Below are 15918 nucleotides of genomic sequence, written 5' to 3'. Positions count from 1 at the left end.
GGAGTTTATATTGACTTCAAAGATGCAGAACATGTACAAATACTTGCTGCATAAAATTATTTTAAAAACTAAAGATAAAATATGAAAGTTTAGTTTTATCTGAAATAAATGCATGTTGGCGTTGAGTCCTATAAAAGCCATTTCGTGCAAAGAAAAACTTTACTACAATAAATAGTCTCTCCAGTGTGGTGATTTGGCTTTTGCTGGGTTTTGTTTTGATTTTATTTTAGTTCTCTGGATTGTATTTTGGGGTTTTGTTTCGTATTTTTAGTTTTCTGGTTTTTGTTTTTCTTCTTGGTTCATTTGGGTTCTGTCTTCCTCATGTTTGTGCTTTTGTATTCACTCCTCCCCAGTCACCCTTTTGCTGTTTCCTGGCCACGCCCATCTCCACCTGCCCATGATTGCTCCCATACACCTGAATCCACTTACCACAATTATCCTCTGCACTTTAAAACCCGGTCATTTCTCTCCATACCTCGCTGGTCCATTGTCTAAGGTTTGTTTGATGTTTGTCTCTTGTTTGCGTCACTCCGTGTTCCTGGTTCTCTGAGTTTTGGTTTCATTTATGTATTTTTATTTATTTCTTATCTGTTTGCTGCCACGTCAGCTTTTTGTTTTCATTCGTCTCCTTAGTTCAATAAATTAGTTTTTCGTTCTTTAAAATATGAGTCTGCATTTTGGGTTCGCCTCCGTCTCCACCGTTCCTGACATCCAGTATGTTTAAACAGCTTGTCTTTCTTGCCTCAGAAACAGAAAAAAAAAAGTGTTTTAAGTTTCATTTCAGAAAAAATTGATGTGACCTAACCACACCCACTCAGTGCCAGAGTCTGGCTCATCTAACATTTTGGTACTTTGTTTCCATACAAGAGGAGCAGTGACTGTCTGCAGTTTCTTAATTGTGGCATACCATCTCGTATGTGAGCGACACTTGGAACTTTTCAATTTTACTCCACAACTAAAGCAAGGTGAGTTATTCTGAAGCTAATTTAGCAGTTTCTGTTGTTTTAAAATATATATTTGTAAGAGTGTGACCCAGAGTTTTGACATGATTCATGAAAGCATGACTCATTGGGCGCGTCCGAACTGGCACTGTGTGCAGCCTTTTGGTAGACTGGGTTCCAAACACCTATCTGTCTTTTTAGCTCACTTTTTGTTTCTATTTTCAGAATATCATACATTTTTTACATATTACAGATAACATTACAACCTCGACAGAATACATATAAATCAAGTCAAATTTATTTATATAGCACTTTTCAGCAACAAGGTGGTTCAAAGTGCTATATAAAGCATATAATGCATTAAAGGAATAGTCTGGTCATTTCTGAAGTGACATCAAATAGTTATCAATAGTTAGCACTGTATCAGCCGTGACAATAGTCATAGAAGCAAAAGTCTCTGTCCAAGCTAATGTAATGTTTAGCCAAACAAATGCCATTTTTCTTCTCATTCTTCAGGCATATAAAACAACTCTTTCTCAAAAACAACATACTGGTGTGAAAGAACACTTCATTAGCTAATATTAAACATTTACATTTTTCCGTGACAGTATTTGCTTAGTTTGTCTCTGTTTTCTCAACCAAATAACTTCCTTGTTACTATAGTAAGGTACGTGTGCCAAGATCAAGGTCACTTTATTAATACCTGTAGCTAGACTTGTTTTGCAGTGGTTTAAAACATTCATACAGACATGCAAACATCATAACACCAACAGAAATAAATGTAATAGTATTCAAAGTTCTCCAAGCTCCACAACTTAAATTAAAGGAGGACACAAAAAGAGGGGAGCAAGACTTAAAAACTGACATTTGGTTGAGAAAACAGCATCAAAATTAACAATTTTGTTTAATATTAGCTAATGTTCTTTTACACTGATATGTCATTTCTGAGAAAGTTATTTTATAAGCTTGAAAAAAACAATAAAAAAACAAGCCCTTGTTTGGCTAGCCATTAGCCTAGCCTGGACAAAAACTTTTACTTCCTTCTCCACACTCAACTCTCTTTGACTGATGTCCCTAGAGGTGGTTGGATTGTTCTAAATATTGATAATATTGATACCAATGCTGGTATTGATATTGATCAATGTAAATGTAGAAAGATCAATACTTTATTTCCAGTTTCTCCCCTGTATGAAAGGATTTTTTTTTGTATTGTAGTTTCTGCACATTCAACCAGAAAAAAATAATTTGTTTTAATTTGTTCTTGAGTGAAAATTTTGTGCACTTTATTTATTTATGGGGGGAAAAAAAAAATCAAAATTTTGTTTTGTTACTGTTCCATTGTTTCTAAACAAAACCTTTATTATGTTAATGAATATTTCTATTTACCTATAAACTTTGCCCAAATTCATTCATGTGTTTTAACTAAAACTTAATCCAAAGGGGGAAAAATTTTTTTAGAAATCACAAAAACCCTTAAAGGTCAAGAAAATTAATTCAGATTTACCTATTTCATTAGGCATTCTTCTTTATTATTCCAAAGTATTATTATCGAATTTGTATTGGGGTAATGGTCCTGCATTTACATAGTATCGGACCAATACCAAATTTTGCCATATCACCCACCTCTAGTTGTTTTTTTGTGCTTTTATGATGTAAAGCACTTTAAAGTGCCTTGTTACTGTAAAGTGCTATATAAATAAATTTGAGTCAACTTAAGACACTAACTAACTTGATAACTATTTGACAGAACATATATCCAAAAACGACAAGACTATCCTTTTAAATTCAGATTTTTTTTCAACAGAGGTCAGATAATGTCAGCATTCAGCCTCCTTACCGCTTCCTTACCAGAGGATCGTTTTCGGTGTATGATTTGTCTGGAAGTCTTCACTGAACCGGTCACCACACCATGTGGTCACAACTTCTGCCGGACCTGCCTCAGTCAACACTGGAGCGACAGTGAGTTTTACCTCTGCCCGGAGTGTAACAAAAGATTCCACGTCAGGCCGGAATTTTCTACAAATGAAGTCATCGCAGAAATTTCAGTTCAAATAAAGAAGAGAAAAATCGAGGTGCTCGAAAGCACCGATGCACCATGGCAGGTGAAGTGTGACGTCTGCACAGACAAGTTCAAGGCATCCAAATCGTGCCTGGTGTGTCTGACATCGTATTGTGAAGCCCACCTGGAGCCTCACCAGAGAGTCCCCTCACTGATGAGACACAAGCTGGTGGAGCCAATGAAGAACCTGGAAAAGAGCGTCTGTGAGAAACACATAAGGTTTCTTGAGTTTTTCTGCAGGTGTGAACAAGTGTGTATCTGTCTGCTGTGCTGTGAGGTGGAGCACAAAGACCATGAGACAGTGCCTGTTGAAGAGGAGGGGGCTAAACAGAAAGTGAGACAGTTTTTGTTACACTTGAACGAACCTAAAATGAAATGACTGGTCTAATCACGTTTATTCTCCTATAATTTCAGAAAAATATTGAGTCCAACCAAGCAAAGATCAAACTGATGATTGATCAGAGAAAGGAGAAGATTGAAGAATTTATGAATTCCTCAGAAATGAGAAAAGTAAATAGACAAACTTTCCGTTCATAAAATACCAGTTATTGTAATTTTTTGCCAGTTAGAAGATTGTCTTTTAAACAGGTGAACGTGGAGAAAGAGATTGAAGATGGTGAGAAGCTTCTCAATAATCTGATGGAGAACATACAAGAGATTCAAAGTAAACTGAAATCAAACATTGATAAGAAGCTGAGAAAATCCCAGGAGCAGGACCAAGTGATGATTCAAGAGCTGGAGGAGGAAATCACAGCTCTGCAGAGGAAACACTCAGAGCTAGAGGAGCTTTCACAAAATGAAGACTATCTTCAACTTCTGCAGGTTAGTCAACCTAACCAACAGTCTCATAACTAAGCCATGGAATAACAGGGTGCCAATCCTATACTTGAACAATAGAGTTTCTGAAGGATGTATCATGAACTTAACTAATTATGAGTTGTCATTGTATGAGTTCATTTTGAGAAAACTTTCAAATTTAAGTACATGAATACACACATTCAAATTAGCTGGAATTTAGTTTTATAAAATTTAGTCTCAGACTTGAAGCATATAAATACCTTCTCTGATGAAAAAAGGTCAGATGAAAACAGTTGCATAATTAAAATAGGCATAGTTACAGTACATAATCAGCTTTTGCAACCTGCTAACCACATGAGTGGTGATGTGCAAAGTGTGAATCCACATCATCCACCTACGTATATATTATAAGTAGAGACAGGACAGGAAGACAGAATTTGACGATACAAAGGACAAGCCCAATTTTTAGGTCCTGCTCCTCCATGTAAACAAATAAGACATTTTCTTGATTAAAAAACATTTTTTCAGGTGCTGATTTTTGTTGAGCCACGTAACTCTTACCTTGCTGCTATATGTTCAAGTATACACTTTTTAAAATACAGTTCAAAACAGAAGTTTACATACACTGTCTGATGTGAAATCAGAATAAACTTTTCCCATTTTAAGTCAGTTAGAATTTTTCAAAATTATTTCTATTTGCTAAATACCAGAATAATGAGACAGAATGTTTTTAAGGCAATTTTGATTACTTTCTTCAAAGTCAAACATTTAAATACACTTCATTAGTATTTGGTACCATTGCCCTTAAACTGTATGACTTGACTTAAACATTTTGGATATCCTTCCACAAGCTTCAAGCTTCTCACAATAGTTGGCAGGAATTTTGGCCCATTCCTCCTGACAGAACTGGTGGAACTGAGCCATGTTTGCAGGCCACCATGCTTGTACATGCCTCTTTTAGCTTTGGCCATAAATTTTTCGACATTATTGAGATCAGGGCTTTGTGATGGTCACTCCAAAACATTGACTTTGTCATCCTTTAGTCACTTTGTCACCAGTTTGGCAGTATGCTTCAGGTCATTGCCCATTTGGAAGACCCATTTGTTCCCAAGCTTTAACTTCCTGGCCGATGTCTTGAGATGCCGCTTCAGTATTTCCACATAATGTTCTTTCCTCATGGTGCCATCTATTTTGTGAAGTGCACCAGTCCCTCCTGCAGCAAAATAACCCCACAACATAATGCTGCCACCCCCGTGTTTCACAGTCAGGATGGTGTTCTCAGGCTTGCAAGCTTCCCCCTTTTTCTTCCAAACGTAACAATGGTTGTTATGGCCAAACAGTTAAATTTTAGTTTCATCAGATCACAGGCCATGTCTCCAAAAACAAAGGTCTTTGTCCCTGTGTGCATTTGCAAACATTAATCTGGCTTTTTTATGTTTCTTTTGAAGTAATGGCTTCTTCCTGTCAGAGTGGCCTTTCAGCCCATGTTGACAGTACTCGTTTCACTGTGGAAAATGACACACTCTTACCAGCTTCAGCCAGCATCTTCACCAGGTCTTTTGCTTTTGTTCTTGGGTTGATATGCACATTTTGGACCAAAGCACGTTCATCTCTGAGACACAGAACCCCTCTCCTTCCTGAGCAGTATGATGACTGGACATTTCCATCTTGTTTGTACTTGCGTGTAATTGCTTGTACAGATGAACGAGGCACCTTCAGGCATCTAGAAAATGAACAACAATTCTCTTCCTGATACCTTGGCTGATTTCTTTCGACTTTCCCATGATGTTACACAAGGAAGTAGTGTGTTTCAGGTGTGTCTTAAATTACATCCACAGGTGTGTCTCTAATTAACTCAGATGTTATCAGTAAACCTATCAGAAGCTTCCAAAGAAATGACATCAAATGTCCCAAATTGTTTAAAAGCGTTGTAATCTTAGTGTATTTAAAGTTTGACTTTGAAGAAAGTAATAAAAATTGCCTTAAAAACATTCTCTCTCTAATGATTCTGGCATTTAACAAATAGAAATAAATTTTAAAAATCCTACTTAACCTAAAATGGGAAAAGTTTATTCTGATTTTACATCGGACAGTGTGAAAAAAATGCATACCTTTTTTATATAGTGTATGTAAACTTCTGGTTTTAACTGTATGTTCAGTTTCAATCAGTTATTTGTGACCTAAATAAATTGCGTTATGTTTGACCATACAACAGACTGTTAGCAATTTTGGAGGGTGTGTAGACTGAAATTTCATATTCATGGTACAGCCTCTGGCTCCAAAAGTATAACATGTCACCTCCCAGAAAACTTACATTTTGCTTCAGTTTCATACAATGGACATTAAGTGTTAAGGATTGGTAAAATTGGATCCAAAAATGCAGACTAAAACACAAGGACTGAGTGCATAAAGTAAGGAATTTAAAAACAAAATAAAAAGCTGATGGGGCAACTGAACAACAAGAAGCACACAGGGAACAGGCAAGCAAACAAACAGTATGACAGAATGATGAGTGACAGCAAACTAAGTATATATGTAGGTCGGGAGGAATGATTACTAGTGGGAACATCTGAGAGAAATTAACAAGAGGAGCAGGTGTGAACGGTTAATTGAAGGGAAGAATGACTGAGGGGGAAATGGCCAATTACACAGAGAGACACTGAGTAATAAAACAAACTGAGCACAATGAATCTCAAAGTTAAACGAAAAAATAAAAAAATGATTTTTCAGTTGTCTAAACTTTCCAAAAAACTTTTCAAACTTTTCTTATTCCAACCAGCTTTACACTTCTGATACAATTAAAACTTTGGTTACGTACTGTAACCCCAGATTCTATGAGTGTAGGCCAGGGGTCGGCAACCCAGAATGTTGAAAGAGCCATTTTGGACCAAAAAAACAAAAAACAAATCTGTATGGAGCCGCAAAAAAAAAAAAAAAGCCTTATATAAGGCTTATAATGAAGGCAACACAGGCTTTAAGTGCCTACATTAGCCTATAATCAAAATGACTAAGTGTATACATAATGAGCATTCATGATTTATTAATTTAAAAATTTTAAATATTTCATTTTCAAATATAATACTCTCCAGATCTCAGATAAGTCATTGCAGTTAAATAAACCTATTATGTTTGAAGGCTTAACTTTAATCAGTCAAACCAATTTGCTCAGGAATAAATGAAATACTTTAGTAAACCAAACATTTTACAACTAGATATTACGTAATATCAGTGTTTATCTTCCACTCATTGGGAAAGCTAGCTGGAGTTTTTATAACAATGTGCCGGGAGTCAGGCGTTCTCCTCCGGTATACTGAACCTGGAGCGCTCTGCCAGCTGACAGCTGGCGAGGGGAGCTGGCTGCTAATAAGGCGGGAGCAGACATGTCCGAAAATGTCAGAATAATATTGCAATTAGGTGATGTATTGATGAACCGAGCAGATATTTGAGACTTTCAAAGCCACATAAAAACGTTGTAAAAAATCATGTTGTGTAGGTAGGTACATTTATTTATATAGCACTTTTCAGCACAAGGCAACTCAAAGTGCTTTACAACACAAGAACAAAATTACAGACAAAGTTACAGAACATGATAATGAAACAAAATTACAGACAGGTACAAGATACAATGATAACTAATTGTCTAAATAAGCTAAGCTAAACTAAACAGATCTAAGCATGACTAAACTAAACTAAACTAAAGTGTAATATAGCAAAATAATTTGCCGCTCTTCACCATCATTGCCGCTTGAACGCCCGGTTTGGACCCGCAATGAATTATGTGATATGGGACCATCCTTCAAATCTGGGGAAAAGAAGGCCGCATTTGAAGGAGACTTCAAATTCGGACAGGCTTTGTCGCTACGCTATGACATAATCAGCCGACAACTCCGTCCTTCGAAGGATGCAGACCCTGAATTTGGACACAGCTTTAATATTTATTCTACACATTTTTACAGCATTAGAAAACGTTATGAATGTTTGTCCTCCTACAGAAACCATATTAAAACAAAAATATATTCCCCACCCCACCTTTTCCTATTTTCAAACATTTTTGAAAAAGCTCCAGGGAGCCACTAGGGCAGCGCTAAAGAGCCACATGTGGCTGAAAACAACTCAAATTGATATATTGAGAGTTGCAACTCGTGCACATGAGTTGAATTTTGTGCCCTGCAGTAGAGTAGCTCGTGATCACTGAAATGTGCACGCATGGAATGTTCAATGCGCACATAGAGCCTAATACACACTCATGCTGGACATTTGGCATTTGGCGTAAATTTGACGCCATACAGCTGATCAATGTTATTTCATGGTTACCAATGCTTCATTGAAAAGTGTTTGTGTCAGTTTTTAACTAGTCTCTTCACTGTGACTTTAATTGAAAAAACCAACATTAAAAAAAGTTTTTGTTTTGTTTAATCAATACTTAACCAAAACACAAATTTCACTGCTTACTGGTTTTGTGATGATTTTACAATATAGCAAAATAAATAAATAAAATTTCCCTATTTGCTTTCTTCTTGCATCTTTAACCCTCCTGAAGCCCTCAAAAGAGAGAGATAGAGAAAGGTAGAGAAGCCCATGTAATTTCGGGTCAGTTTGACCTAAAGACCATAGGAAGGTTAAAGTATCAGTTCTCATCCCCCACATGTGCAGTGTTGGAATTTAAAAACAAACCGAAGCTACTGCTCACTATAATCCATATATGAATTATTTCAGACTTTGCAGGCCTTGAACACCACATCAGAAACCAATGACTGGTCCAGGATCAGGGTTTACTCAGATGTGTGCATGCAAACATTGCGGAGAGCCATGTCTCATCTTGTGACCACTTTTCAAACAAAACTGAAGATGGTGACAAATACAGGTAAAGAATCTATTATATTTGTTTTATTCATATGTTTGTCAGTATTTTGCAATTGTATTTTACTTGGTTCCTGTGTTTTTACCTCTCATAGAACTGACCAGAATGAGACAGTACAAAGGTTAGATCAAGTACTGATTTAATTTACTTTTCAATTCTTACTGAAGTTATTAAAGACTATGGCTTCAACTAGTCTCACTCTCTTTTTAGAGTCTGTCACCTTTAATGAATCAGCTGCTGGTGCTGGCCTTGTTATAAGTGAATCTGCGAGTCGTATGAAATACTCCAAAAAGGCAAAGTCATTGACATCACCTGATGGTTCACTGAGGTTTTGGTTACCCATGACTCTTGGAACAAAGGGCTTCACCTCTGGGCGGCACTACTGGGAGGTCCAAGTGGGCCTAAGAAATGACTGGGACATTGGTGTTGCCCTGGAAACAGTTGACAAATCTGATAAGGTCCTTGTGAAAACCATGAATGGATTCTATTCCATAGGAAAAATGGGGTTTGATTATCGCATTAATGATTCACCCTGCAAAACTCTCAACCTCTGTCCCAGACCAAGAATAGTGGGGGTTTATCTGGACTATGAGGAAGGCAGAGTGTCATTCTATGATGTGAATGAGAAGTTGCATATTCACTCTTTCATAGGGGAGAGTTTCACTGGGAAGCTTTTTCCATACTTTTACTTATATAGTGGAGCAAAAAAATCTGAGCCTTTGGTTATTGTTTCAATACAACGCCGAGAATCCTTATGTGCTTGGTTTGACTCTATTAAAGAAAAAATGACTAAACAGCAGTGAAATGTTGTTGGGTCAAACTTCTTCAAGATTGTACATACCCAGATGTTCTGCCAAGTAATCATCAACTGAGTCTTATTCCATAACAATTTGTAGAACAAAATGGGCACTGGGCAAGTGATTCTCAGCTGTGCCTATCAATCTTCCACTAGCATTGCTTTTATGTATCAATTGTATTTAATGTAAGTTGACCAAGTAAAGCCTTAGGACCCATCACACTGAATGATGACTCTGCTATGATGTAAAAAAATCAGAACATGGATGATCTTTGCAAGGTCTTGAAATCTTCAGGGGCATTAGGAGAATGCAGTGGGTCATTAGGGTAATGTTTTAGGATTCTGGGGCCTGAGCACATTGGCATGGCTTGGTCCAGCATTTCCCCTACCATTATCCAGAGGGAAACTGCAGAACATTTTTCTTCTCACAGTAATTATGTCAATGAATGAATGAATCAATCAATCAATTATTTTAAAATTATTTAAACTTAATGTTTTAAAACCCATGGTGGGATCCTAACCTCACCTTTGAGAACCATTGTTTTAAACAAGCTAACTGTTTCAAGTTAACATTTTCTTAAAAAGTACTGTTTACAAAGTGTTTTTTGTGGATAAAAAGTGGAATTTATGTGGGGTTTTGGCCCAGTGTACACTGTGCTGTTTTTTAATGAAACTGAGGTGTTTCTGATGTGCTTTGGCCATTCATGTACACAACAGCTGCAATTGGATTCTCTGATATTAAAATTCATATTCTAGAGTGGAACTTTTTGGATACCCCCTGTTGCATTTCAAAGGAAGCCCAAGCATATGAAATCAGACATGCGCACCACAGACAGTTGCAGTCAATAGCTGTTCTGCATGTGTATGACTAAATAACAACAGTAACATTGGCAGACAGAGAGCTGTTTCTGCTATTCACCCTTTTTAACATGTAGCAGCAAACCAACCTCACTCAAAATACTCAAACAAATTCTTGTGTATTTACCATTTTGGAAGTAACTGCCTTCATGCTTGAGAGACTGATGTCTGAACCCATGCACGTGTCAGCATCAGCTAGTGACCTGGCATGATACTGAGCACAGCATTAAGGTATCATGCTGTGCTGATTTCCCAATCAGCATCGGAAATTAACGTTTCCAGGAGATCGGTCAGGTGTAAACAATGCCTTAGTGTAAAATGAATGCCAGAAAACATATCTTTGCTGTAACTGTATATATTTGTTTCCTTTAATTTCCATAGACCATAAATATGTATGAACTTCTGTATCCACAGATCACTCCAGTAGCTCATTCTTGACTCAAATAACTCCTGACTCTTCCACTTCACTACTATCAAAAAGCCCACAATAAGTTGCTAATGTCAAATAAACGCTGTAATAAATCTCATGTTTGAAAATGTCTTTGTTCTTCCTTGAGTTTCTTATGTATAAAACTCTGAACCAGAATGACAGAACTGATGAACTAACAACTAGTCTGAGAGGGGCTATGTTGAGACTGACATTGGTATAGTGTATTATATTCAAAGTGTTGACTACCTGTGTAACTCCTAATACAATATGCCATCTAAACATAAACACTTCATGGACTTTTAAACAAAGGGTAAATACTTTATTTTCATATAAAGAGGTATTTAGTGTAAGACACTTATTGTTTAAAAGCAGCTTTCAATTCTTAATGTTTCAAGAAGTTTTACTGCAACTGTTGCACAAACATTAACTTAACAAACAGACATGATCATAGCTCTGGTTTACCGCATTGCTATGATTAAACTACAGGGTGGGCCATTTATATGGATACAACTTAATAAAATTGCAATGGTTGATGATTTTAATTTCTTGTTTGTGGCACATTAGTATATTGGAGGGGGAAAACTTTTCAAGATGGGTGGTGACCATTGCGGCCATTTTGAAGTTGGCCATTTTGGGTCCAACTTTTGTTTTTCAATGGGAAGAGGGTCATGTGACACATCAAACTTATTGGGAATTTCACAAGAAAAAACAATGGTGTGCTTGGTTTTAACGTAACTTTATTCTTTCATGAGTTATTTACAAGTTTCTCCACTTATACCTTGCAGAAAAAAGGCTAAATATTTTCTAGTTAAATTAGAAAATTATCAACTTTAAGTTGTATGGATATTTTAAAATGCTGAATTAGACTGAAATAGATCAGTTTAAACCCGTCATGGTCACAATGAGCTAGCTGCAATTAAAATACAGCTAGCAAGTTAACATGCTTAATTAACTAAAACTGGCAACATAAAGTATCACTGTTGATAGATTGTGGTACAGAACAGTCAGCTAATACTTCACAATAGCATAAAAGTGTTGTATTTTCATCAACTTACCGGAGAAAACCCTTCCAAAACACAGAGAATGAACTACATTCAGTGCTGGAACTGCTGCAGTCTAGGCGCTGTTTGGAACTATTCGCAGCTGTATGACTCACGTGACTTCCGCATTCCATTCTTTCTATAAAAGCTTATTGGAGTGTCTGAACTCTCCTTATACGGCTCTGATTACTTCTGAAGCAAGTTGCGTCACTTCTGTTGTGGTTTTTTATTTTTGTAGTGGCTTTTGTATTTCCGTTGGGGCTTTTATGTTGCACTTTATATTTGCGTTGCGGCTTTTGTATTTGACCTGACACCTCTGGACCCCCGTAGGGGACATACTGGGGTTCCCTCGATTCCAAATTGTACTGCCGTGTTTTCGCTGCTTGTCTGGGTCTGGGTCTCCCTGCTTAGGCTGCTAACCCCGCGACCCGACCCCGGATAAGCGGAAGAAGATGGATGGATGGATGAATTTTATAGTTAGGGTGTAGTGTGGTGTGTTTAGTGTTAAACTTATTCAGTTTTGTTGTGTTTGAGCCAAAAAAATGAGGTGATTTTTGAACGTGGAGCTCCAGCTTCTGTTGGAAGTTCAGACCCAGAGATGGTGGAGCTGCAGTTAGAAGCTCAGAGGCAGAGATGGAGATAAAAATAATAATAATAATAATACTTTTAAAAAAAAAGAGTCTGGGACAGACAGTGAGGACTTTGTTGATGAACTAGCTTATCCATTAATTTTTTAGAGAAGGATTAGTGGAAACAGAACACATTTTGTCTGTCTCCCTTCCAGCCAAAATAATAACAAGAGACAAAATCAGATCCATATTTTGGAAGCATATTTTGAGCATGCATCAGGATATATTTTAAAACATTTACCTGAATGATCCGGCATGAACAGGACAGAAAATGACCAAAACTAAGAATGTGATGGGCCCCTCTGCCTTGTTTTGGACAGAAACTGTTTATATGAGTGGCACAAAGGATTTATGGCAATTTTTAGAACTCCTGATTGCTTTGTCTAAAAAAACGCCTGAGAAATTGTCAACATTTTAATGGAGAAAGTCTATATAACTTTGTTGTTTGCTCAATTTGTTCATGTTTTTATGAATATTACTGATTATATTTGCATTCTAAGCTGTCAAAACATTTCATTAAGTATGTTTGTGGTTTTTACGATAAAAAAACTTGCGACGTGTATGGGAGCCGAAGGAGAGGAGAGACAGAGCAGAGCAGCTGACGGTAGATAGAGAAAAGAAAGAAGCTGCCTTTAGCTAACAACTTAAATGTACAGCCTTTTAAAATAACAAAATAAAATATGAATATTTCCCACGACCCGGAATGGAGAAGAGGGTAAAGAAAATGGATGGATGGAAATATGAATATTTTTGTAGAAAAGCCTTGGTTTTCGAGTATTAAGTTTAAGTTATGAAACCCACCCACTTCCAGATTAATTAGTTATCTCTTTATACACAGCTTCCAGAATGTTATTTTGTTTGTAATATTTTTAATGAATGCCTTAATTCATAAGAAAATTACTGCCTACCAAGTCTCTGGCAGTAACAATCACAATTAAATACTGTTTGCATTACATATCACAGTAACTTTGGCGACCCCCCCAAAATTGTTCTTAAGAAATTTTCTTGTTTTTTGTCCCCCCCCAATAATGAGATGGGATTTACGCCCTTGCCTACAACCATATACCTTCTCTTAGAAAGAGATTTCCAAAAATAAAAAAAACAACACCAGATTGGTGAAATTGTCCTCTACACACGCGGAGATCTTCCCCAGATTGGTAAGCAGCCCAGGCCTCAAAATGGCTGACAGTGCAATGATGCCTCTCATTTTCAAGCAAATCCTTTCCAATTTGCAAAACATAGCCTGAAACTTTTTTTTCAGTGTGTAATCTGTAAATTGCAGTTACAGGAGCTGACTGCATGTAGGAAGCTTTGCTCATATTGTCAAAAATCATGATGGAAATGTGAAAAACTTGCATGTTTTGTTGCATTTAAGGCCAATAGAATGTCCTACAATCATATACCTTCTCTTAGAACTAAAATTTTCAAAAAAAAAAAAAAACAACTCCAGATTGGTGGAGTTGGAGTTGTCTTTCTTTCTCGGTTTGTTTTTATCTAATTTAAGCTGTGACTTGAGCACAGGACAAATTAGTGTAGCTTTGTGAATTAACCCTTGCTGCTTTCAAAGGTTGACTTTTTTACATATAGATTTTGTCAAAACAGGTTTATTAGTTAACTCTAATCCAAATAAGAACCAACCTACTTCTGAAACGCTTAAGAAATATAATTATTCTGATTACTTATTCTAAGAAACCTTATAATCATATTCAATTGCTTGATTCCTCCTTTTTAATTAGAAATCTTTAAAATCATGCCAGAGAAACAAAAAAACCTCGCAAAATAGACTGATTTAATTTTCAATTACATCTTAATACAGCACCAAAACGATAACAATAAACAGATTTTAATAGAGAAGAAGTTCATGTTAAAAGAACTACAAACCATCCCCAAAAAACAACTTCAGTGGCTCTTCGATTGAGCCACCCAAAAAGCCCAAAAAGAAATCAAACAGATTAAACAGAGAATCCTCCAACAGGCAAGAAATTATATAGAAGCAGTCTTAAAACCATCTAAAACAACAAATAAATAAATAAACCAGTAGGAGGTCCATTTACAAATTTGCTAATTGGAAACTTACACCCATCATTGTCATGGGAGATTCACACCTGAAAAGGCTGCCAAGCCCCACTCATCTAGAAATGCAGTTAGACTGCTACCCTGGAGCACAATTTAAACATGCCACCTACATCCTTAAAAAAACAAAAACCACCATTGAAGTTTAAAAGGTTATCTTCTCCTTTGGCATAAACAACAAATACTATAGTGACAAAAACTCCATTCAAAAATTAATCATTGGACTATTCAACACAGCCCAGGCCACCTTCCCTTATGCAGACATTTTAATACCCCTCACTAATTTTTCTGTGAAACTAAATTTCATCCAGAAAACAAATCTCACCATGATCAATGAAACCATCACTATGGTTAGCCAAACATTAGATCACCAAATCATTCTCCAAATTCAAGATCAAGTCTTCCAAACAGTGGGTGACAGTATACGCTGGACCCCCCAAACAGCACTGAAAATATGGTAAAACAGGCTCCAATATTTAAACTGATCCCCTATGAACTGCACAGGACACCAACCACAGAATTACCATTTTTTTGCACACATCAAAACCTTGCCATTTATTTCCAAATGCTATTTGTTTATATTTTTGAAATTGTTTTTTGTTCAGTGTACTTTTTAAACTTTTATTTAGAGATCTTATTAAATGACTGTGAATGCTATCCATTTATCATGTCTTATTTTTTCTTTAAATTACCAGGAAGCTCATAAAATTATTGGTGATTTGGGGACATTAAAACAAAAGTTTTTATTAAAATAGTGTGAATGCTATACATTTGTCATCTCTTAAATGTTTTTAGTGGTCTTTTTTTCCTTCAAGGATCCTCGTTTGCCATACCTCATTGAAAAGCTTATAATCTCTACTTTCTAACAAACATAGTCTGGCCATCCTGCTTTAAACTATGTGCTCGCAGTGACCAAAAGTATTTGTACTTTCTCATGTCAGATGCATCACTTGGGAAATAAAACACAAGTTCAGACAACTATATCCTGTCATAGCTCAGCATGTGAAGGTCCCACTGCCTCATGCTTGGGATGTTTTTAAAATGTAGATTTTGGTGTTTTCAGAGACACCAAACTTGGAGCACTTGAAACTCACCTTGTCTCAGAGCTAGCTTTGGAAATACTGCATTAGCAGACGAAAAAAGCGCTAATTTTAAACATAGGTTTAATGTCAGTTTAAAACCAAGAGGACCACATGGAAATCCTTCAAGGATCCTGGCGTGCCATATGTTAAGGTAAGGATTTTCACCTGTTCTCCTCCTCCTTCACCTCACCCGAGTTGGTTGATGGAAAGAGACCGGAAGGAGACAATACCTTAAATTTAAATATTTATTTTACCAAAAGCAGAGAGAAAACAGGTTATTACAAAGATAAAACCAAATGCATTTGGGAGACAATCCTCAAATAAAATGTGGGAAAACACATCACCTCAAAG

The 15918-nt window shown here is 36.5% G+C and overlaps 1 protein-coding gene across 1 annotated transcript; it reads left to right on the top strand.

The window, feature by feature from the left end:
* The first annotated feature begins 759 nt into the window (after positions 1 to 759).
* Positions 760 to 10986, top strand: LOC119617214 (E3 ubiquitin-protein ligase TRIM17-like). The gene is made up of 7 exons (XM_037976645.1): positions 760 to 965; positions 2746 to 3334; positions 3415 to 3510; positions 3589 to 3822; positions 8515 to 8662; positions 8754 to 8780; positions 8870 to 10986. Exons 2-7 carry the CDS (start codon positions 2756 to 2758, stop codon positions 9460 to 9462), a joined length of 1677 nt encoding a protein of 558 aa, XP_037832573.1. The 5' UTR covers positions 760 to 965; positions 2746 to 2755; the 3' UTR covers positions 9463 to 10986.
* The last annotated feature ends 4932 nt before the right edge of the window (positions 10987 to 15918 follow it).

The sequence above is a fragment of the Kryptolebias marmoratus genome, linkage group LG7 (assembly GCF_001649575.2).
Source record: "Kryptolebias marmoratus isolate JLee-2015 linkage group LG7, ASM164957v2, whole genome shotgun sequence".
In the NCBI taxonomy this organism is placed as follows: Eukaryota; Metazoa; Chordata; class Actinopteri; order Cyprinodontiformes; family Rivulidae; genus Kryptolebias; species Kryptolebias marmoratus.
Note: the sequence above shows the minus strand (reverse complement) of the source record. Positions and strands in the feature narration are given on the sequence as shown.

Excerpts from the sequence above, each read along its gene's own strand:
- LOC119617214 (XM_037976645.1), top strand. The coding sequence starts at position 2,756 with ATGTCAGCATTCAGCCTCCTTACCGCTTCCTTACCAGAGGATCGTTTT. Across the intron at positions 8,663-8,753 it reads GAAGATGGTGACAAATACAG|AACTGACCAGAATGAGACAG; the intron begins GTAAAGAATCTA and ends TACCTCTCATAG. Across the intron at positions 8,781-8,869 it reads CAGAATGAGACAGTACAAAG|AGTCTGTCACCTTTAATGAA; the intron begins GTTAGATCAAGT and ends CTCTCTTTTTAG.